Source organism: Phacochoerus africanus, chromosome 1, assembly GCF_016906955.1.
Source record: "Phacochoerus africanus isolate WHEZ1 chromosome 1, ROS_Pafr_v1, whole genome shotgun sequence".
In the NCBI taxonomy this organism is placed as follows: Eukaryota; Metazoa; Chordata; class Mammalia; order Artiodactyla; family Suidae; genus Phacochoerus; species Phacochoerus africanus.
The window spans coordinates 18,397,100-18,421,451 of NC_062544.1; the positions used below are offsets into that span (position 1 = coordinate 18,397,100).

The window sequence follows — 24,352 nt, forward strand, 5'->3', positions numbered from 1 at the left end:
TGAATAATCACATGTGAGTGGATAAATATTCAAATTCTATGATCTGAAGTATTCATAAATCCTAGTAATGTATATTTACATTACGTGGAGACAAAGATAGATTATTCATGACATGAAGGTAGGGGGTATGAGGAGGAAGGAAAATTCCAACAACAAAACTGAGTTGAAACATAAGACTCGATTTACTTTTTAAGGTGATTGGTAAGACGTTGATTTTGAGAAAATACTTTTCCAGGAAGAGTCAAATAATGAAAATTTAAGAATAGCTTTCTAGAAATGTCCAGAATCACAGGGACGGATTTCAAATTTTTATGACTTGAAGCTAAAGACAATAGCACAATTTATTTTCTTAATTATTTTAATTTTTATTTCCCCAATATGATTTTTTTCTACTGTGTGGCATAGTGACCCAGTTACACATACATGTATATATTCTATTTTATCACATTATCATGTTCCATCATAAGTGACTAGACAGAGTTCCCAGTGCTACATAGCAGGATCTCATTGCTTATCCATTCCATAGGCATAGTTTGCATCTACTAACCCCAAGTTCCCATCTATCCCACTCCCTCCCCTTCCCCTTTGACAACCACAAGTCTATTCTCCAAGTCCGTGATTTCCTTTTCTGTGGAAGGGTTCATTTGTGCCATATATTAGATTCCATATATAAATGATATCATATGGTATTTGTTTCTCTTTCTGACTTACTTCACTCAGTATGAGAGTCTCTAGTTCCATCCATGATGCTACAAATGGCATTATTTTGTTCTTTTTTTATGGCAGAGTAGTATTGCATTGTGTATGTATACCACATCTTCCTAATCCAATCATCTGTTAATGGACATTTGGGTTGTTTCCATGTCTTGTCTATTGTAAATAGAGCTGCAATGAACATGCGGGTACATGTGTCTTTTTTAAGGAAAGTTTTGTCCAGATATAAATGCCCAAGAGTGGGATTGCTGGGTCATATGGTAGTTCTATGTATAGATTTCTAAAGTATCTCCATACTGATCTCCATGGTGGTTGTACCAGTTTACATCCCCACCAACAGTTCAGGAGGGTTCCCTTTTCTCCACACCCCCTCCAGCATTTGTCGTTTGTGGCCATTCTGACTGGTGTGAGGTGGTATCTCATGGCAGTTTTGATTTGCATTTCTCTAAATAATCAGGGATGTTGAGCATTTTTCATGTGTTTGCTGGCCATCTGTACATCTTCCTTGGAAAAATGTCTATTCGGGTCTTTTGCCCATTTTTCAGTTGGGTTGTTGCCTTTTTTGCTGTTGAGTTGTATAAGTTGCTTGCATATTTTAGAGATTAGGCCCTTGTCAGTTGCATCATTTGAAAGTATTTTCTGGAGTTCCCGTCGTGGCGCAGTGGTTAACGAATCTGACTAGGAACCATGAGGTTGCGAGTTCGGTCCCTGCCCTTGCTCAGTGGGTTAATGATCCGGCGTTGCCATGAGCTGTGGTGTAGGTTGCAGATGCAGCTCGGATCCCGAGTTGCTGTGGCTCTGGCGTAGGCCGGTGGCTACAGCTCTGATTCGACCCCTAGCCTGGGAACCTCCATATGCCCCAGGAGAGGCCCGAAGAAATAGCAAAAAGACAAAAAAAAAAAAAAGAAAGAAAAGAAAAGAAAGTATTTTCTCCCATTCCATAAGTTGTCTTTTTGGTGTCTTTTTGGTTTCCTTTGCTGTGCAAAAGCTTGTTAGCTTGATTAGGTCCCATTGGTTTATTTTTGCTTTTTTTTCTGTTGCTCTGGGAGACTGACCTGAAAAAACATTTGTAAGGTTGATGTCAGAGGATGTTTAGCCTCTGTTCTCTTCTTCCAGGAGTTTGATGGTGTCTTGTCTTATGTTTAAGTCTTTAAGCAATTTTGAGTTTATTTTCATGTATGGTGTGAGGGTGTGTTCTGGTTTCATTGCTTTTCATGCTGCTGTCCAGGTTGCCCAGCAATACTTGCTGAAAAGACTGTCTTTTCCCCATTTTATGTTTTTGCTTCCTTTGTCAAAAATTAATTGACCATAGTTTTCTGGGTTTATTTCTGGGTTCTCTATTCTGTTCCATTGGTCTATTTTTGTACCAGTGCCACATTGTCTTGATCACTGTGGCTTTGTGATATTGCCTCCTGCTTGGTTTTTGTTCCTCAGAATTTCTTTGGCAATTCTGAGTCTCCTGTGGTTCCATATAAATTTTTGAATTGTTTGTTCTAGTTCTGTGAAAAATGTCATGGGTAATTTGATAGGGATGGCATTGAATCTGTAGATTTCTTTGGGTAGTATGGCCATTTTTACAATATTAATTTTTCCAACCCAGGAGCATGGACTAGCTTTCCATTTCTTTACGTCTTCTTTAATTTCCTTGATTAATGTTTTATAGTTCTCAGCATATATGTCCTTTACCTCCTTGGTCAGGTGTATTCCAAGGCATTTGATTTTTGGGGGTGCAATTTTAAAAGATATTGTATTTTGTATTCCTTTTCTAATATTTCATTGTTAGTATATAGAAATGCGACTGATTTCTGAATGTTAATCTTATATCCTGCTACTTTGCTGAATTTGTTGATCAGTTCAAGTAATTTTTGGGTTGAGTCCTTAGGGTTTTCTATATATAGTATCATGTCATTTGCATACAGTGGCTGTTTTACCTCTTCTCTTCCTATTTGAAAGCCTTTTCTTTCTTTTGTTTGTGTGATTGCAGTGGCTAGGACTTCCAGTACTATGTTTCAAAACAGTGGTGAGAGTGGACATCCTTGTCTTGTTCCAGATTTAGTGGGAAGGCTTTCAGCTTTTCTCCATTGAGTATTATATTTGCTGTGGGTTTATCATAAATGGCTTTGATTATGTTAAGGAATGTTCCCTCTATACCCACTTTGGTAAGAGTTTTTATCATGAATGGATATTGGACTTTGTCAAATGCTTTCTCTGCATCTTTTGAGATGATCATGTGGTTTTTGACTTTTCTTTCGTTAATGCAGTATATGAAGTGATTGATTTGCATATGTTGAACCATCCTTGTGAACCTGGGTTGAATCCCACCCGGTCATGGTCTATGATCTTTTTTATATGTTGTTGGATTTAGTTGCCTAAATTTTGTTGAGAATTTTTGTGTCTATATTCATCAAAGATATTGGCCTACAGTTTTCTTTTTTGGGGGTATCTTTGTCTGGTATCTTTGTCTGGTATTGGAATTAGCATGATGATGGCATCATAGAATGTCTTTGGGAGTGTTCCTTCTTCTTCAACCTTTTGAAAATTTTAAGGAGGTTGGGTATAAGTTCCTCTTTGTATGTTTGGTAAAATTCGCCTGTGAAGCCATCTGGTCCTGGACTTTTATTTGTATGGAATGTTTTTATGACATATTCAATTTCATTCCTAGTGATCAGTCTGTTTAATTTATCTATTTCTTCTTGATTCAGTTTTGGCAGACTAGAAGTCTCTAGAAAGTTTTCCATTTCTTCTAGGTTGTCAAATTTGTTAGTATACAATTGTTCAAAGTATTCTCTCATGGTTTTTTGTGTTTATGTAGTATCCATTGTGAATTCTCCCTTTTCATTTCATATTTTGTATAAAAAAAAAGAATCAAGGAAAAAGAAAAGAAAAAAGTAGAGAAAAATTCCCAGAATCATGGTCTCTCAGATATACACACACTGGTATAATTACTACATGAAAATGACAATGTAGTTAAATTTGAACAAATTTATTCCTTAGTTTCAAACATCTGAATATTTAAAAATCAGAATATTTCATTTCTTGCTATGATAGAGTAGAACCGACTATAGTGATAGGAATTTTCAATATATCTAAAGGACATTTGAATGTGATACTCTTGAATGTACTCCTGAATATATGTTCCTATGACGTGCATAGAATCAGCCTTCCTTTTCATACTCTGATTCTCAATCACATTTATCCTAAATCTAAGACAGTTTCACCTTGCTTGTGGACCATGAGAAAGAATAGAGAAGTACTCCTATGTTTATATGTATTACCTTCTATTTTGCCTAGAAGAGGAACCAAGAGTTTTATTAGTTCCCCTAAAATATTTCATGCTCTAGATGAAAATATTCCTCTTATCCCAGAAACTGAGATTTGGAACTAATTACAGAGGCACACTGATAGAAATAACCTTCATATTAAGTTGGAGGTACTGGCAGACAGAGCTAAGTCACATTCTATCATGTGAAATTGTTGTTCTTCTTCCCTCAAACTGTTATTTAAGTGTTGTATTTTTTCTTGCTATTCAGGTACTTGTTTGTCTCCTCAAATAGATGGAAGGTGTTTTGATATCAGCATTGACTTTGTACTTCTTTCCATCTGCCCCTGTGCCTTGCACAGGAGTCTCAGTCACAGGCTGATTAACTGAAATCTGAATTCCCAAGGCATCATTTCCCAAATTCAACCACCTTCATTGTTTTTGCCACATTTTAGTGACACTTGGTTTTTTTTTTTTTACTTAATATTTTTTCTAAAGCCAATGTCTTTTATGTGGAATTTTTAAATAAACCTTTAAAAAGTAATTAAATCTGGAAAATCAGTTTCACTTTTCATAACAGAAGAAAACTGCAAAGTAAATACAATGAAGCCAGAACGATGATACATTTTAATTATATATTATTGTGTATCAGAGGTGCTAAGCTTATCGTTGCTCTTCTTAGAAAATAGGTTAGCATTGGAAAGCGTGGTTAAAGACAAATTACAAATAAACTGAGATTTTGTCTTTCATATTGACTGGATGAGGTGAAATAAAATTAAAAAGGAAAAACTTTCTAATTATGTATTTCAGTGTCTTATAATGCTATGTTTATGTGACACTTAAAATTGTCTTGGGTACTAGGGGCAGGTGTCCCAGACTTTGGGATATACTGATATAAAATGATCTTAACAGGACGAAGGATCACAATTGTGGATGATGCTAATTTGACTTTCCAGTATACTTTGAAACATTTGAGTAAGGCATGTATTTGAGAGCAGTTACCAAAGTGCTCTTTCCTGAAATAGAAAGTCCAGGTAGCTCTCTCACAATCTCTTGCAGTAACTCTTTGGCCGGCTGCACCTTGGAATTAGCTGAATACCATGTCTTGGTCTCATCCTAGACCAATTAAATGAGTGCCCTTTTTTCTTTTCTCTCATTTTTTTTTTCTTTTTGGGTTGCACCCACAGCATATGGGAGTTCCCAGGCTAGGGGTCAAATCAGAGCTGCAACTGCCAGCCTACACCACAGCTCACAGCAACGCCAGATCCTTAACCCACTGAGCGAGGCCAGGGATCAAACCCTCATCCTCATGGATACTACTCAGGATTCATTACTGCTGAGCACACCAGGAACTCCTAAGTTAGTATCTTAAGAGGTAAGCGTTTAGCACTGGTATTTTTTTAAAGTCCTCTAGATAATTTTAACATTCAGTCGGGGTTAGAACAACTGGTTTGTATCCAGTATCACACATTCAGTGTGTGCTGGACATTTTCCTCCTTAATGAATCACAGTCATCAAATAAATGAAGAAATTCAAAGTATTTCCTTCTTGGAATATTTCTTGACCATAAATTATATTCTTCTCTGACATCAGCGTTATAGTTTGCATATCTTCGGTGGCTAAAATTGGTCTTAGATGTCAGTAGTCAGAAAATAGGAAGAAATGCAAACTTCACGTGTGTGTCTAGAGTGAAGGAGAGTGGCCTCCAAAGTTGCGTTGATCTAGTTTGTCACCATGTTTGTCATAGTCCAATAACAACACAAGCATAATGCCAAAGTTCTGCCACCTTACGGAAAAAAAAGAAAAATACTGCATGACCCCAACAATCCTTGAGGCCCCACTTGAGGTTACTGCTTTTTAAAAATTCTGCATTGGTGTATATTGTACAAGATGAGTTGCCTTGGTTTCCCCAAGAAAAGACGAGTTTTGAAGCCATGGCTTCCTATCTTTGGCTAAATTTAAACAAGGAGAAATTGAGTGTTTCTTTTCCTCCTTGAGTATTTTTCATTTCAGTAATTGTATTCTTCATCTGTCTGGTTGTTCTTTATACGTTCTCTTTGTTAAAACTTCTAACTTCTCTGACTTTTTATTTTCCTCCTGAATTCTTTCATCATCTTTATAATCATTACTCTGAACTCTTTCTCAGGTAGATTGCCCATCTCCAACTCACTTAGTTGTTCTGTGGTTTTATCTTGTTCCTTCGTCTGGAGTATGTTACTCTGCAGCTTCATTTTGTCTAAGCTGCTGTTTGTATTTTCAAGTACATAGTAGGTTAGTTACATTTCCTGACCTTGGAGAAGTGGACCCCTGTAGGAGGCATCCCCTGTGTCCCAGTAACACATTCCCCTCAAATTACCCAAGCCATATGCTCTGGGGAACCCCCCTAAGAGGGCTGCTTGCATCCTTCTGCTGTGGTGGTGGACTACGTGGGTGGTCTAGTGGACTTGGTTGGTCAAGTCTGGTTGGTTGCCAAGCCCTGTCTTGTGTGGATGCTGCTGGCTGATGTTTAGTGGGGTCTGGTCATCAGGCAGTGGGTTGCAGAACCCTAGTGGGCTTCAAGGCTAGTGCCGGTTCACTGTTGTGCAGACTCAGGGTCCAAAAGACTCTGGGGCTGTTGCCCCTTCCCCCTCTTCCCCCACTGGTGGATGAAGCCAGATCCTCAGATTAATGCCAGACTCATGGAAGGCATAGCCAGGTTCTGGAATCCTTCTGGGACCTTTTAGAAAAGTAAACATCTAGAAGAGTTGATCTCTGTTTACATAGATGTAAATAAAGAAGCAAAGAGGGAAGGAGTTGTTAGTATCTTGTGACCAGTTAAACTATATCTGGGTTGAAGCAATTCCACAGAGGATATAAGGACAAACAGAAAGAATTTAAGTTTTTAAATACAGAGTTGAGAAGATGAATCAAAACACCATGAAGTTTATTCTACATTAGGCTTTAAAATTATTTATGCCAGTCCCTCCCACTTTACTTTGAACGTTCTGATACTTGCAATATATTTCATCTTAGCTAATAAAACCCCAAAGACACCTATTTGATATGAGTCACTGGTGACCAATAATAAACAGTTTGCATTTTATACATTAGAATATATACATCTGATAACTGACTCGGTCAACAGCTGTTAACGGAATTATCAAAACATTGGAGGAAGTATGAGCTAAAGTAGTGATTTTATGTGGTACAATTCATACAGAATCAATACTTAAGAATTACTTCCCCACTCTCTTCTACACATATATGCACACCTGTGCATAGAGTGCCCTTCCCAGCAGGCTCTTCATAGCTCTCTTATATGTTCTTACTGGAGGTATAGAATCCCACAGGCCCCTGAAGACCCTATGTGAAAGAGCAATGTGTGTGCCCCATTGCTCCCATTCACTCAACCACTATGTTTCTCAGCAATTCCTGATCCTCCTGGACAGTACAGAGTGAAGTCTCCACCTCTAATGATCAGATTGTTTTTTTCCCCCAGGCCTTTATTTTCTTTTTATTCTGATTCTATTCCAATGTGGATGGATTCTAATTCCCCTGTGTCCTCTGAGGATATATACTCACCTCCTATACCTGCTTTTAGCAAAGTCCTCCTTTTGCAGTGGCTGGAAGACATCCTTTGAAATGAGCTAGCTTATGCCTTACCCGTGCAGTGAGCATTGCTTTCCAAGCCTTGAGAGAGTTTAAGTGAGGTGGCTGATCACATCCATTAAGTTAAATTACGAGCTCTGCTTTCATTCCTCAGTGTGGGGAGATCAGATCATTGGTATCTATGGTGGCAAGCTTATGAAATTTGAACATTATTAACTTTGTGCTGAGGGTGCCATACTTTTATTGAACTCAGACATAAACTAATTTATCATCCTAAGGGAAAATGAACTTGAGCAACCATTTGTTTTGGATATTATTTTTTTTGGTGAATGGACAGTAGCATATTCTTTGGCCCCAATTCCTTTTTCAAATCCTTGCAGTGTAATGGCTAAGCATTTTGGTTTTGGCAAACTAAAATGACTCTTAATAAATGTCATTGTTTTTCTTCATTTATAAAAATGGAGATTATTACAGGAATATCAGTGCTTTAAAGGTTACCTGGGAGAATGTGTGTGAAGTCCTTAAAGTTATTCTTAGAGCACAGTGAATATCTAAGAGTAGCCATTGTTGGTATTTTTTTTTTTTATCTTAGGAAAACTAGTTAATAAAAAAGGATTCTTTCTATACATTTTAATTATAAATTCCATGTCCTCATGGAATTTATAGTATACTAATGGAAACAGACAATAAGCAAATCTAGTAAACAGACATTGTGACAAATGCTATAAAACAGTCAAGGAACTGGCTACACACAAAGTTTGTGGTGGGTGACAAAGGTGGATAAGACAGTAAGAGATGAGCTTTATGAGAAGGTGGTTTTTGTCTTAAAAATGGAAAGGGAAGAAGGAATAAGTCATATAAGTTTGGGTAATGGAGAGAAGCAAAGATTGAAGGCAGAAAAGAAAGTATATATTCTGTGCTTATGATGCCAAGCACAAATGAAAAGAAAAATGTTTATTATTTCTCACCCATATGTTTGCTGCTGTATCACCCTAGGAACGTATAAAGGCTAGATTTTTCTTCTCATAGAACTTAGCACTTTATTGAATCTGTGGAAATCTGAAATATTTGAATTAAAATTTTAAATTGCATAAACTGCATGATTAATCTTCACACTGGCAAATATCCAAAATTTGTACCAGAATTCAAATATGTAAACTCTTCTATCTCATGAAGAATAAATTCTCAATGAACAACTATTCAGTATTTCTTTTTAAAAGCAATTTTTTTCCCAAGTGACATTGATTTTTGGTTCTGATTATAAACACAAAGTCACTCCATGATTGTAATCATGCATAAATTCAAATCATGCAAAAACCATAAAGATGAAAATAAATAATTTCATAAAAATTATTTTTAAAATTTCATAAAAATTAATAATCTAATTTACAACATAGAGATTGAGAGTCAGAAGAGATAAGTAAGAATCTGGGAATCTGGTTTTTTTGTTTATTTGTTTTTTAAAGAGTCCACACCAACACATGCAAGCAAGCAAGAAAGCACCCCTGATTTATATACTCTGTGACTGAGATTCTCATATTTTAATATGCATATGAATCACCTGAAGATCTTGTTAAAAATTCTGATTCAAGAGTGCAGGTGGGGCCCAGGGTTCTATATTTCTATAAATTTTCTAGGAGATTCTCATGCTGCTGGTCCAGGGCTCTTGGTCAAATGGCTTTTTAACAATTTTTCAAAAGTTTTCAAAGATGAAAACTTTGCAATATTTTTTGGCACTGTCTTTCTGAAATTATCACTCAGACTACAGAACTAGCATTTTCCATTATGTGAATTAATTTAAAAGAGTAATGTTAACTTTAGTCCTTTACCTTTATAAGATTATGTTTAGTCTGTAAAGGGCTCATGAAGGAGTAACCATTTCTAAAGACCATTATATTTAGATAGGAGCCTTTAGATAGAAGTTGAAGTTTATGTTGGCTCTCAGCCCACTCAACTGTTAAGTCATTTTCTTGGATCATTATCAATCTATTTCTGCCCTGACTTTCTTATGGAGTTCACATTTCTATGAAATGCCTTATCTAATGGTCAGACTTCATTCCCTAGATACTACACCTATAAGTGAGGAGGTCTTGGTGTAAAGAAACTTAGAGAAACACCCAATTGTGAATGAGAGAAGTTTTTTATTCTTAAAAAAAAAAATCTGGAAACAATCCCAGATTATTCATCAACCCCATTAATTTAGACCTCAGCTGAGAACACTCTAGAGAATAGAAACTTCATTTATTTATAATGTAGGGGTTCATTATTTTTCTTCTTGGATAACATCTGTTTTTAGTTCATCTCAGCCCTATTAGATCAAAGCCTGGAAGCAGTTATCTGTAGACTGAGGTGGTAGTTATGAGGTTGGAACTGTTGTTAGCGGTCTACCTTCAGGACTATGTGTCAATCACTGTGCTAAGTACCTAATAAGTATTATATTAATCTTGCATACAAATGTGCTGTGAATACTAGTATTAACTCTATTTTAAAGATGCAAACTTTGTGAAACTTAGCAAGGTTAAATAACTCGCCCAAAGTCATAAAATAGTAAGTGAAACGGAAGATATCCAGAAGGCAAACCTGGTACTTTTTAACTCCCACGTGTATGCTTTTAATTTCTCTACTCTGTTTCCCCTTTGTGGCTAAGTAATCATCCTAAGTGTGTGACTAGGTGTGTCACACACTTTTATGGGAAACAATCTATTTGATTATTGTTTTGGCATCCAATAGATGATGACTCTAAGAGAATTACTGATGCAATTCTGGAAAGTAATACTCCTTCGAAGACGTATCCCTTATCTTTTCACTTGATGTATTTTTCATCCTAGTCTGTCAAAAAACAGTAATAATGGTAATATGGAACCATCATCCTTGGATTATTTGTTAGTATGAGGACATCTATGAACAAGCATGCCAAATGATTTAATGTCTGTTTAATTTCTTTGAAGAAGTTTTAATAGGGTGCCTTTGTTAGAGAGGAAGGGAAGTGGGGGCAGAGAGAGAGGAGAGAAAAAGAGGAGAAAAGGGGAGAAAGAAAGAAAGTGGGAGAGAAGAAAGAGGAAGGAAGAGCTTGAGGTGTTTTTGAAAAGGCATTTTTGCATGAACAAGTTAAACAGTGATGAAATTTCATTATGTGATATCCGGTGGGTCAAATACATTCTTTCCCCAATGAGTATTGGAGGAATTTGAAAATTTCTTTGTCAGAGAAGTTAACTGGTTTTTTTCTTTTTTTTTTAATTCTTAATCTAGTAAGATTTAGGTCATAGGATTAGAACTCTATAACGCAGAGTTCATCAGTGCTCTAGATAAATGATGAATTGAGGCTTAAGAGGAATTTTCCTAGCAGAGAACTAGTCTCTGCCTGCACTGAAGTATTTCTCACTGAGAGATAGTTGAAGTTTGGTCCAGACCATCATACATACCCTCTATAGATACTTTATGAAATGCCTTTTTTTTTAAGTTCTTATGCTAACTGAAGTGCAAGATGTAAGACTGGCTATGTTAGATTTTATGCCAGTATGGACTGAAATTTCGTGTCTCCTATTCATAAAGATTTAAAGGAATAAAAAGATTACTTACTTATGAAGTCCATCTGTGCCAGAGATTGCTTGTAAAACTTCATCTATCATCCTCATTCTCAAACCAGATAAATCACATAATCAGCTTTCTTCTACAATATTTGGTCATCTATCTATTTATCTACATCTGTATATATATATATGTAACTTTCTTGATGAATGAGTGTAATTGAAGAAAGGTGATAAATATGGTTTGAGAACATGATATATATTCAGAGAATCTGGCAATGATTTGATTACTGAAAAGATTCATTCTTACCGTACCTTTAAGAAAATAAACTGGAGGTGAGAATGAGAAACTTTATATGTGAAGTTTGTACTTTTTATTTCACTGTATACTGCAAAAGTAACCAGTATTTACTGAGTAATGATAAAAATGAAAATGGCAGCTTTTGTAAGACTTAGCATTGCCGCTAGATCTGGAAAATATATCATTTTCATGTGTATAAGAAGGGGGAGGGGTTGAAATTTGGGGCAAGGGAGAGGCAAACTAGGAATTTCAATATCCTTCCAGGATCAGCCTTAGCTTCTGGTCCAGTTGTGGGGTTTTCTGACAGGTTTTGGCCTAGAAAACTGAATAACAGAATATTTTATGTTGCTTTCTGATCACTGAGAATAGATAATTTCACTTTCTTTGATTGTAGTATATTTACTATTAGGATGAATTTCTTGTTTAGGAACTTTTTGCTATGATAAAGAGTGGTATAACATCTACAGCTACATCTTCCTTCATAGTACCAGCTTCTTAACAATCAAAGATAAATGAACCTCCCTGGCTTTCAGTGCATGTGAGGGGAAAAATACAATACACATACACACACCCTGGAGGAAGAAAAGGAAGTGAGACTGAGCTCTCCTTACTAGTTCAACTGAGGGGGGGAGAGGCTTGCCTGGCAGTTTGTGGAAGTGAATCTAATTATCAGTCTCTTGCTTTCATTAATAGGTTGGAGCAAGTTAACTTCTCAAAGGAGGAGGAGGTAGACATTATGTCTGAACTCCTATACTAGATTATGATCATTTAAGCATGCTTTCACCAAAAAAAAATTTTTTTAAGTCCTTTAGAAAGATAGGCAGGTGGATAGGAAGAATGTCGGTACAGAAAGGCAAAAATAACTGGTAAAACATGGTATACTTATAGACGGGGAGACAGAGCATTCTGGAAAACTGAAGAGTATGGTTTAATAGATTTTACTCTACATCTGTGACGTTTGATTACCTTACTAATCCTCAGCTGAGAATCTTCACTGCAATCCATTGTACTGCATTCTTGCAATCCTATTTCATTTTTCCTTTTCCACTAGGGGTCTGTGAGTGAAAGTGAACTTGGAAGGCGTCTATATGTTTCTTGACCAATATTTTTATTTTCTTAGCCTCACTAGCCAAAAATCTGATGATGACTATGAAGATTATGCTTCTAACAAAACATGGGTCTTGACTCCAAAAGTTCCGGAGGGTGATGTCACTGTTATCTTAAACAACCTTCTGGAAGGATATGACAATAAACTTCGACCTGATATAGGAGGTATGTTAAAGCCTTTTGTAATGTGACCTAGATAGAAACAAACATGCTCAGAACATTAGAAGAAAGCATCAGCACATTTCAATAACCAGAAGGATGTAAGTGAGACTTATATTGTATGTTGTAAAAATAAAGAATGTAAAAAATAGCATTCAGGTCTGAGGGTTGATGGAGTATGGGTAAGTCCAAAATGAAAAAAGATGATGTTCAAGTCAGCTTGAGAGATAGAAATTTAAATTTTCATAGATATCGCAGACAAAGACTATAGGGAGAAAGTGACAGCTTCTGTATGAAATAAGCAAGAACAAATACTTAAATCATGGTTTTTGGTACATAAAGAAAGGACATACTGATACCTATAGCTGTGTAACAGCAACCACAAAATCTGAGTCATATATAGTAATAAGCATTTATTTGGCATTTTGCTGGAGGTGGTATAATCTAAGTTCAACCTGGGTTAGGGCCGCTATTTTAGGAAAGCTCTACTCTCATTGCACTCCTGGGACCAGCTGACTAGCTAGGAATATCCTTCTCCTAATTCACATGGTGATAGCAAACAGCAAGAGAGAAAATAGAGGCTCATAAGGCTTAATGTTGGAATTAGAACTAGCACATTCACTTGCATCCATATATTATTAGCCAAGTCAAGTCAAATGGCTAAGCACAAAGTTCCAAAGCAGAGAAGTAGCCTAACTGATATGAAAGGCAAGGGTATGGATGCAAGGAGTGGTGAAGCAGCCAGTCCACAGAGGATTAGAGCATGACACCTGATGGAAGATGGATAAAGATGAGAGAAATGTACTTGTTGAATTGAAGCCCAGAATCATATTGTGAATCCTTGTTCATTAAATGTTAAATGAAAATGGAGCACATTCATTAGGTCATGGATGTTGTACTACATGATTTTTAATATCCGTCCTTTTTGACAAATAGGTGTGTATTGGGTTTCCATATGGTTTCCTCATATTATTTGATGACTCACAGAATTCATTAAATCATTGAGGAAGATTGATTTTGTGTTGGCCAGTGATGGATAAAGTCATAAAAGGAACCAACAGGGAGAAATGTTTCAAAAACAACTCATAATACTTGTTGCTTTTTATGTCTACTTCAGGTTTCTAATGCATATTATTTTCCAGGTCACTAAATAGTTATTTTTTTTCTATATAGGCCAAGTCAGATTACAATTCCCACATAGATTCTAGAGCTTGAAGGAAAAATAATAAAATTCAGGATATCTGAGAGAGCATGTAGAAAATCTGAGCAGTTTTTTCGTATTTATTCATTTTTATATAGCCTTAAAAATATAATCAGTTTCAAAATTCTGCTATGCTTGGTTATTGCATCTAAGTGCTTAAAAGGAGAAGTACTTTGAAAACAAATAGTGATTTAAATGTAGCAAATTAGTTACTAGCATCAAATTAGTTGTGAATAAATCACTTCTAATGTGGTAAAATCTCTTTAGAATAGTAAGGACTAAAACATTAAAATATTGTGCTTCTTCATATGCATATGTTTATATGTTTTTCTTCACAGTGAAACCAACATTAATTCACACAGACATGTATGTGAATAGCATTGGTCCTGTGAACGCTATCAATATGGTAAGTTTCTAATTTTTTGTCTATTTTATTAACAGAGAAGAAATGTGGTAATGTGAAACTAGCAAGAATATCCCATAAAAAAATGAAAGAGGGTATCTTTTAGATCCTTTTTTCTGTTATAATTATTTTTCATGATTTATCATAATAATTATAATGTGATCCTTTGTATAAAATTTTGTTCTACACATATGTGTTTTTAAATGTTGTAATCTTAAAATTCATTGCTTATTTGGTAGGTACTGCTTACTGAAAATAAAAAGTAGGGCTTGATTACTGTTTAGAATATTGATGGTATGGAGAGGTCATAGTTTGCTTCAAATCAGAATTGCTACTCAGAGCAAATGGTGTTATTAGATGTAACAATAAATGTAACTTTGTTCTGTTATAAAGCTTTCTATCCAAATTTGAAATAAGAAATTAGATTGGAGCTTAAATAGAGTAGAATGGAACATACTATGGTGTAGCATAGCATAGCGTAACGTAACGACACTAAAACTTTAAAATAGTGTTTACCAAGCAAGCAGTCAGGACATTCTGCTGAATCAGAAAGAGAGAGATGAAGAACTTACATTGCTTTCAACTGAAATGATTAAAAAAAAAGCACCTGCATATTCCGTGCAAGCAAGTTTGCCTGCGTAACCATTAAACAAATGCCAACATGTTTCTTCTTTGCTGCTAAAATTCTCAGAATATTGTAATGAAAATGGAGCACATTCATTAGGTCATGGATGTGGTATTACATGATTTTTAATATCTGTCCTTTTTGACAAATAGGTGTGTATTGGGTTTGTACTTATGTGTGTTTGTACTGATACAAATTGTAAATATCTAAGAAGAATCAGCCACATATGCAGTTTATTTAGATGTAGAATTTTTAATTTCAGGAATTCTAGTGCCCAGAACTTCTCTCTCAGGATCATAGTTTATGAAATGCTGATTAAAAGAATTCTAAAACTGTGTGTGTGTGTGTGTGTGTGTGTGTGTGTGTTTGTTTGCCAAGATGTAGATCAGAAATGATTGAGTTACTCCATCTATTGGCACATCATTGATTAGTTGATAAAGAATTTCATAGAATGGGTTCCTCTCTTGTTACTTATGGACTGCAAATATGGAATTAAATAGTAAATAAAGTGGTATGGAGTCACTTCCACTGAGATATACAGGCAGGAGAGTACAAGGACTTAATCCAGAACAATGCACATGAGGCAAAAGAGGATTCTTGTCTGATCCTGACAGGCTGCATTTCTTGGGCAAATATCATAAGTGGGTGTAGATTGTAGGAAACTGGCAAAGATATGTGGATGCCTCCCATCCCCCAGTTGTCCTACTTTCAGAACACTTGGGATCATGTTTTAAGAACACTGAGGGTTGTTTTCCTTTATTTTCTCATCCATAATCATGATTAAAATTGAGTTTAAAGTAATGTTAAATAATATTTAAATGTGATAACCAAATTAGATCTTGGGTGATACGACTCAAGGTCTAATTCATATCACACTATCTTTTCTTTGACTAAAGTCAATCACTTGCCACTTTAGTGATATATAAACATATGTGAGAGTAATCATTACAGCCATTTGTTATCCTAGCACTATGTGGATATCTTTGTGATAGAGACTAGCACTGCAGTAAAGATTATCTTTTATTTTATTTTGTTTTTTTTTTTTGTCTTTTGTCTTTTTAGGACTGCACCCACGGTATATGGAGGTTCCCAGGCTAGGGGTCCAATCCGAGCTGTAGCTGCCAGCCTACACCACAGCCGCAGCAATGCAGGATCTGAGCCATGTCTGTGACCTACACTGCAACTCATGGCAATGCTGGATCCTTAACCCACTAAGCGAGGCCAGGGATCGAACCCACAACCTCATGGTTCCTAGTCGGATTCATTAACCACTGAGCCATGATGGGAACTCCCTGATTATCTTTTAACTGGTTCATTTCTTCTTCTTTAGAAAAAAAAAAAAAAAAGAACAACAACTGCAATAGTAAAAATATAAAAATTGTTACCTAAGTTTTTGCTATCTGCCACACAGGGCACAATGTTCTTTCCTATCTTTACACTGCCTAACAGGATGGATTCCTTAGGATCCTCCCTTTATTATGAGGCAACTGAGCCTCCAGCACATGCCAGTCTAGGACTATAATTTAGAGTATTCTGGTCGTTTATACCAGTGGTTCTGACCTGGGTGTTTAATCTCCTCAGGAGACAACTGGCAATGTCTGGAGATATTTTTAGTTGTCACAACTTGGAGGTGAGGTTTGTTGTTGATGCTACTGGGACCTAGTAGGTAGAGGCTAGGAATGCTAGTAAACGTCCTATATATACAAGTCAGCCCCCACAACAGAGAATTAGCTGGCATAAAATAATGTCAGAAACTCTGCACTATGAAAACTGTTAGAGCTCATCCATGAATTTGGCAAAGTTGCAGAATACAAAATTAATACACAGAAGTTGATGGCATTTCTAATTTCTATACACTAACAATGAAAAAGCAGAAAAGGAAATTAGGGAAGCAATCCCCTTTACCATCCCATTAAAAAGAATAAAATACCTAGGAGTAAACCTACCTAAAGAGACAAGAGACCTGTACTCTGAAAACTATAAGACACTGATGAAAGAAATCAAAGATGACACAAATAGATGGAAAGACATACCATGCCCTTGGATTGGAAGAGTCAATGTTATCAAAATGACTATGCTACCCAAGGTAATCTACAGATTCAATACAATCTCTATCAAATGACCAAGGACATTTTTTGCAGAACTCGATCAAAATATTTTCATGTTTTTTTGGAAGCACAAAAGACCCAGAATAGCCAAAGCCTTCCTGAAAAAGAAAAATGGAGCTGGAAGAATCAGGCGCCTGGACTTCAGACTATACTACAAAGCAACAATTATCAAAACCACATGGTACTTGCACAAAGATAGAAATATAGATCAGTAGAACAGGGTAGAAAGCCCAGAATCAAACCCACGCACCTACAGCCAACTAATCTATGACAAAGGAGGCAAGAAAATACAATGGAGAAAGGATAGCTTGTTTAATAAGTGGTGCTGGGAAAACAGGACAGCCACATGGAAAAGAATGAAATTAAAACACTCCCTAACACCATACACAAAAATAAACTCCAAATGGATTAAAGACCTAGATATAAGACCAGACACTATAAAACTCTTAGAGGAAAACAAAGGCCAAACACTCTCTGACATAAACAACAACAACATCTTCTCAGATCCACCTTTTAGAGTATTGACAATGAAAACAAAAATAAACAAATGGGACCTAATCAAACTTAAAAGTGTCTGCACAGCAAAGGAAACCCTAAACAACATAAAAAGACAACCCACAGAATGGGAGAAAATCTTTGCAAGTGAATCTACTGACAGGGATTAATCTCTCCAAAATTTATAAACACCTTCTGCAGCTCCATAGCAAAAAAACAAATAACTCCATAAAAAATATGGGCAGAAGATCTAAACAGACAGTTCTCCAAAGAAGACATACAGATGGCCACAAAACACATGGAAAGATGTTCAGCATCACTCATGACTAGAGAAATGCAAATCAAAACCACTCTGAGGTGCCACCTTACACCAGCCAGAATGGCCATCATCAAAAAGCCTACAAGCAATAAGTGCTAGAGAGGGTGTGGAGAAAAAGGAACCCTAGTACACTGTTGGTGGGATTGTAAATTAGTGCAACCACTGTGGAAAACAGTGTAGAGATTCCTCAGAAAACTATAAATAGAACTACCATTTGATCCAGCAATCCCACTCCTGGGCATCTATCCAGAGAAAACCACGACTTGCAAAGACACATGTACTCCAGTGTTCATTGCAGCACTATCTACAATAGCCAAGACATGGAAAAAACCTAAATGTCCATCAACAGAGGAGTGGATCAAGAAGAGTTGGTACATATACACAATGGAATATTACTCAGCCATTGAAAGGAACAAAATACCAGCATTTTTAGCAACATGGATGGACTTAGAAATTATCATGCTAAGTGATGTCAGCCATACAATGAGACACCAACATCAAATGCTTCCACTGACATGTGGAATCTGAAAAAAGGACAGACTGAACTTCTTTGCAGAACAGATGCTGACTCACGGACATTGAAAAGCTTATGGTCTACAGAGGAGACAGTTTGGGGGGTGGGGGGATGTGCTCGGGTTATGGGATGGAAATCCTGTGAAATCGGATTGTTATGATCATTATACAACTACAGATGTGATAAATTCATTTGAGTAATAAAAAAAAACCACCATAATATTTTAAAAAAATGGCTTAAAGACTTAACGTAAGACACCATCAAACTCCTAGAAGAGAACATAGACAAAACCTTCTCTGACATCAACCTTACAAATGTTTTCTCAGGTCTGTCTCCCAAGGCAACAGAAATAAAAGCAAAACTACGTGTTAGAAAAAAAAAAGAAAGAAAGAAAGAAATTCTTCACTATGAATACCAAATGCAAACGACTGTGTCAGGGCTATAATCTTTTGCCAGAATTTGTTTAGATGGGTCCATTTCTTCATAATATATTGACTTGTCTGCAAAAGATGACTTAATCTCCCTAGCAAAGCTTTTGCTTTCTTTTGGACTATTCAAAGCCAAAGTAGCTTGGCTTTGCATTGTCAATGAGGATAATAAATATAAACAAATGCTGTGTAGTATAATCCTGCTATATTAAAGATGCTCTGTTTCATTGTTTCCTTTAAAACAGGAATATACAATTGATATATTTTTTGCCCAAACGTGGTATGACAGACGTCTGAAATTTAACAGCACCATTAAAGTCCTTCGATTGAATAGCAACATGGTGGGGAAAATCTGGATTCCAGACACTTTCTTCAGAAATTCAAAAAAGGCTGATGCACACTGGATCACCACTCCCAATAGGATGCTGAGGATTTGGAATGATGGCCGAGTGCTCTACACCTTAAGGTATTCTTTTGGAGATGTAAAGGAGTCATTGCTGGGATAAAACAAAGACCAACCATATTCTCTTAAAACAAAAAGAATGAAAGGTGTGAAGCCTATGTCAGGATTGGCGTGTTTGATCAAAGTGGTTTGTGACACTACGAAAGTAGTTTTTCTTCCTGTTATCACTGAGCTTTTTCAAAGGACATACACATAGGTAAAACATCTCCTATGACTGATATGAGAACTCTGTATTCTCACAAGGACATGAAATTTCCCTTGTCTTTGTAATACCTTCTGTTCTTGGCTTTTGTGTGTGTGTCCTGCTACTTTAAAATATGGACACTAAAACACAGTCAATCATCCTTAGGAGTTGTGAGGCTTGGAAGTATTTCCATTTCCAAGGATAGAATTTTTGATGATGAAATGTCTTGTATATCCTTCTCTTTGAGCTACACAATGTCGAGTAACTAGGATGAATTCCATCTCCCATCCCCCACTCACCACTTCAAGGGTAGCCTGTGTGACTAAAATTTTTTACTATTTGGAGAATAGATATTTGGGGAGGGGGATTTGAAGGAGGTATCATTTATTTTCTGAACAAATATAAGTAACATTTTAAAGATTTTCTACTTAATTTTTGCTATTATCTTAGCACTTCATAATTACATGCATTTGCAATATTTTTACATTGAAGTTTCTCATGGTGAGCGTAATAGATAAGTACATAGATTTAAGAATCAGACAGGTCTGGCTTTGATTATTCACTCTATATTATATTATCTCTATGTATTATGGTATTTTCTCCAGGATTTCTACAGGGAGGAAACTCCAGAAAACATATCGAATACAAGCCTTAGGGGCAGCTATTTGGTAGCAGGGGTCTGGGTGCTACACATATGTCCAAGTTTTATTTTTATAGTAAGAGATTGTTTGTTTTTACTCATTTACATTTTGATTTAGAGGAATTAGGTGAGAATTGATGGAGATTATTGGCAAAGAAGGCATTACCACCCCGATATGTGCCCCTGCCCAAGAACTCCATGGTACTACACCTGAGCACTTACCCATCATTTTCTAAATTTCTACAAAATAGAATTAATGATTCTTACCTTACAGAGTTGTTATAATGCCTAAATGGGGTGATAAGTAAAGTTCTTAACATAAAGCCTAATTAAAAAGTAAGCACAATGGATATTTAAATTATGTATTTTCAGTAATAGACATGAATAATATGATTCTTCTATACCATAATATCCAGGAACTTGTAGATTCAAAATAGTTCGTGTTAAATGCACTTAGACATGTATTTTATGCCATATGTAATAATCAAGATATAAAACATATTACTTTAAATTGGATTGAAACTCTTTGTCATCAGTTGTATCAGTTACTAGGAAAAATAGCCACAGTTACAGAAGAAATTCATTGTATGTATTATATATTTTGATTTCATCATTTTTTTTATTAAATTAGAGGTAAGGTAATAATTGGATTTAGAATCTAGAGGAAATCAAATTTGTCTAAGTAAGAGCTTATTCTAACTTTTGAAGTGTTAAGTAAAATCACACTATTTCAAGTACCTTTATTGTCCTCATAATAGCATAGTCATTTTTCCACTTCTGTTAGCTTGCAGAATCACTATACAATATTTAATTATGGAAGCCGCCTCAAAAATGTCACTCATGAGATTCATTCAATATGCGAATGAATTGCCAATCTAAATAGAGAGATATTTTATTCTTGTTGCTTATCTATAATGAGTTATGAATGTGTATATGTGTCTAGATAGATATCTATGTGCCTATCTACAGTCGATAATATTTTCAATTTTGACAATTCCAGCTTAATTTGGAGAAATAATTCTGATAAAGCAGCAAATTCAATTATAATTTCACTTCTGAATAAAATGAATCTTTTCTTTGAAAGATCATATCATTATTGAGTGACAATAATTAAAACTTCCAGCTGTGGAGATACAATCTTAGGTTCAAATCTCAACTGTACCACTATCTTTGGGACTTTGGACAAATTCAAGTACAATAAAGTCATCATAACACTTATTTAAATGGGAGAAAAATTCACCTCACCCAGTGCTGTGTAGATAATCAAGGGTTCAATGAGTGCTATATCTTAAGATCAGTAATTCCCTCTCACAGCATAGAAAAATAAAATCTCCCCAGTTAAAAATTACTCAAAAATGTAAAATCTTTCAATATAAAAATTTTTATAAAATAACGCCTTTATTACTTTAAGATATCTGTACGTTGTGAAATACAGCTAAGGAATATGAAATTTTCAAAAGCGTCAATCCATCACCATTATAATTCTCCCCCAAACATGGTCAAAACATTAGGACTCCTTTGCATTTTCTCCCTCCTAGAGTCTCAGCCTGTATCTGTATGTTTAATAAGCACCCCAGATGCAAACTAATTGAGACTCATTGGCAAACATTTTTCTAATATGTCTGCATATGTATATTTAGCATCTTTTGATTGCCATTAGATACTCTTCTACTCTGTAACATCCTATTTAACGGCTTCATAGTGTTGCTTCATAAAATGCATAATGCTCCGTTGTGAAACACAGGTGTTTTTAAACTCACATATAGTAATTTAAAGCTAACAGCTAACAAGTACTTACAAACAGAAGGTTCTGCTTTAATTAGCAGATAAGATCTGAGAATTATCTGCATTCATTGACATGCAAACAGTAAATGAGCTTAAGTTCTTACAATGGTTTGTTCTACTAAATTAAGTACATTCACTGAGCAATCTCATGTGTGCAATTAATTTGCCAAAAAAATCATGGGATCGTAAGTATTGAATATATAGAGTTGAGGTCAATGAGATCATCTTGTTTGGTCTGTGAAAATAAATGGACTACATTCAGTCTTAAATAATTTTCTCCTGGACTTGGTGGATTTCTTTAGTGAGGGTCACCTTGTGTTATCAATAAGGATAGGTGACATAATCTCCAGGAATAAAGCAAATGCTCATTAGAAATTGTGCTAATGTACATTTTTTTAATTGTCTAAAATATTTGTGTTTTATGTCTTTCTATTTAGGTTGACAATTGATGCTGAGTGCCAATTACAGTTGCACAATTTTCCAATGGATGAACACTCCTGCCCCTTGGAATTCTCCAGTTGTAAGTAATACTCATTCTGTACCCTGTGTTCCCTCTAACCAGTATTCTTTCTGATTTCAGCGTCAATTAATTGGGAGACTTTAGGGAATGCAAAATTGCATTAAACAATGTTGGTGATGTTGAATATTTTGACAATTTTTTTCATCATATAAAAGGACCTATTTTATCAGGAATTACAAATAAATTTCATTGGCGCATAAACTTTTAATAAATTGGCAGTGGTTGCCTTGAGCCCTTGGTTGAGAAGGATTGGAAAGTCAGGCCTGGTCTCAAGAGAAGGTCGTAATTGTGGGTGATCCATCTCCACTCCCCTCATAAGCCCAGGAAGAGAGAGTAGCAGGACATTTGCTTGCTGTTTGCCTTTACATATCAGGACATACAGAGATCCAACAATGCTGTTGGCTCATTCCAGTTTTGATATACCTGCTAAAGATAATAAAATCGAAAATTACTACATCCACTTGGAATTCTAGTAATATCTAGAACTCGCTATCCACCCGTGAACAAAAGACTGATTTTTGGTGTCTTGTGGATCCAATTCAAATTATAACTCCATTACTATAGACTTGAGCAAATCCCTGAATATCTTGGTGAGTCCATAACACAGGTGCCCAATACAGATGATAAGACTCTCCTCATCCAAACATTGTTTTGTTGATATAATATATGTAAAAGACTTGGTATGCTACCTGACACATAATAAGATTCAATCAAAAGCCCTCTTATTTTATTAATTATTATTATTGTTGGATAATGGACTATAGCAAGAAGATCCATAATGATTTTTTTTTTGTCTTTTTGTCCTTTTTTTTTTCTTTTAAGGCCACACCCGTGGCATAGGAGGTTCCCAGGCTAGAGGTCTAATCAGAGCTGTAGCTGCCAGCCTACCCCAGAGCCACAGCAACGCCAGATCTGAGCCTCGCCTGCAACCTACACCACAGCTTATGGCAACGCCAGATCCTTAACCCACTGAACAGGCCAGGAATCAAACCTGCAACCTCATGGTTCCTAGTCGGATTTGTTTCAGCTGCGCCATGAGGGGAACTATTCATAATGATTCTAATATGAATTAAGCATTAATAACCTTCACAGATATTTCCTGCCTGAATTGAAAACAAGCCTCAGTTTCCTCCACATGTTTGCCTCACTGTTGGTTGTGAATTTGTGTTAGATTGCTCACTTCCTTCTTACTTTTGGTCTGTCAATTGTGTTGACTTCCTTCTACCATGAAACAATATCTTGCATATATACTATTTACTATATATTGGCCACTCTTTATATCTTACCCCATAAAACAAAAAGTATATATATAGGAGGTCCTGTCATGGCACAGTGGTTAACGAATCCGACTAGGAACCATGAGGTTGTGGGTTCGATCCCTGGCCTTGCTCAGTGGGTTAAGGATCCGGTGTTGCTATGAGCTGTGGTGTAGGTCACAGACGTAGCTCAGATCCTGCATTCCTGTGGCTCTGGCATAGGCCGGCAGCTACAGCTCCAGTTAGACCCGTAACCTGGGAACCTCCATCTACCGTGGGAAGTGGCCCTAGAAAAGGAAAAAAGACAAAAAAAAAAAAAAAAGAAAGAAAATATACATATAATATATACAAAACCTTATATAGTATACCATCTATGCAAATTAAGTACTTTTATATTAATTTGGATGTCATGACTTTTTAATGTATTTCCTCTGCATAATGCTCTTTAATCCAGGATCCTCATCTAAGTCATAACTTGATCTCTCTTGGTAGTTACCTCAGTGTCTTGTTTGTAGAAAGTGGTTGCTACATATGTTAATTTTTAATCATTTTCCGTGTACTTTCCCATCTCATGGCAGATGGCTATCCACGTGAAGAAATTGTTTATCAGTGGAAGCGTAGTTCTGTTGAAGTGGGTGACACACGGTCTTGGAGGCTTTATCAATTTTCATTTGTTGGACTGAGAAATACCACTGAAGTAGTGAAGACAACTTCTGGTAAGATGCACTTAAAAAGAATATTGAGTGACCCTTCTAG

General features: G+C 35.9%; 1 protein-coding gene across 6 annotated transcripts in view; it reads left to right on the plus strand.

Moving 5' to 3' along the window:
• GABRG2 (gamma-aminobutyric acid type A receptor subunit gamma2) overlaps positions 1 to 24,352 on the plus strand; it is a 100,880-nt gene that overhangs the window by 17,055 nt on the left and 59,473 nt on the right. For 5 of the 6 annotated variants that reach the window (XM_047782703.1, XM_047782836.1, XM_047782813.1 and 2 more), the window contains exons 2-6: positions 12,510 to 12,661; positions 14,195 to 14,262; positions 18,994 to 19,214; positions 22,258 to 22,340; positions 24,175 to 24,312. In XM_047782703.1, coding sequence (XP_047638659.1) covers positions 12,510 to 12,661; positions 14,195 to 14,262; positions 18,994 to 19,214; positions 22,258 to 22,340; positions 24,175 to 24,312 — 662 coding nt within the window. The remainder of the gene's footprint in view (positions 1 to 12,509; positions 12,662 to 14,194; positions 14,263 to 18,993; positions 19,215 to 22,257; positions 22,341 to 24,174; positions 24,313 to 24,352) is intronic. The other variant, XM_047782771.1, reaches the window with a different exon arrangement.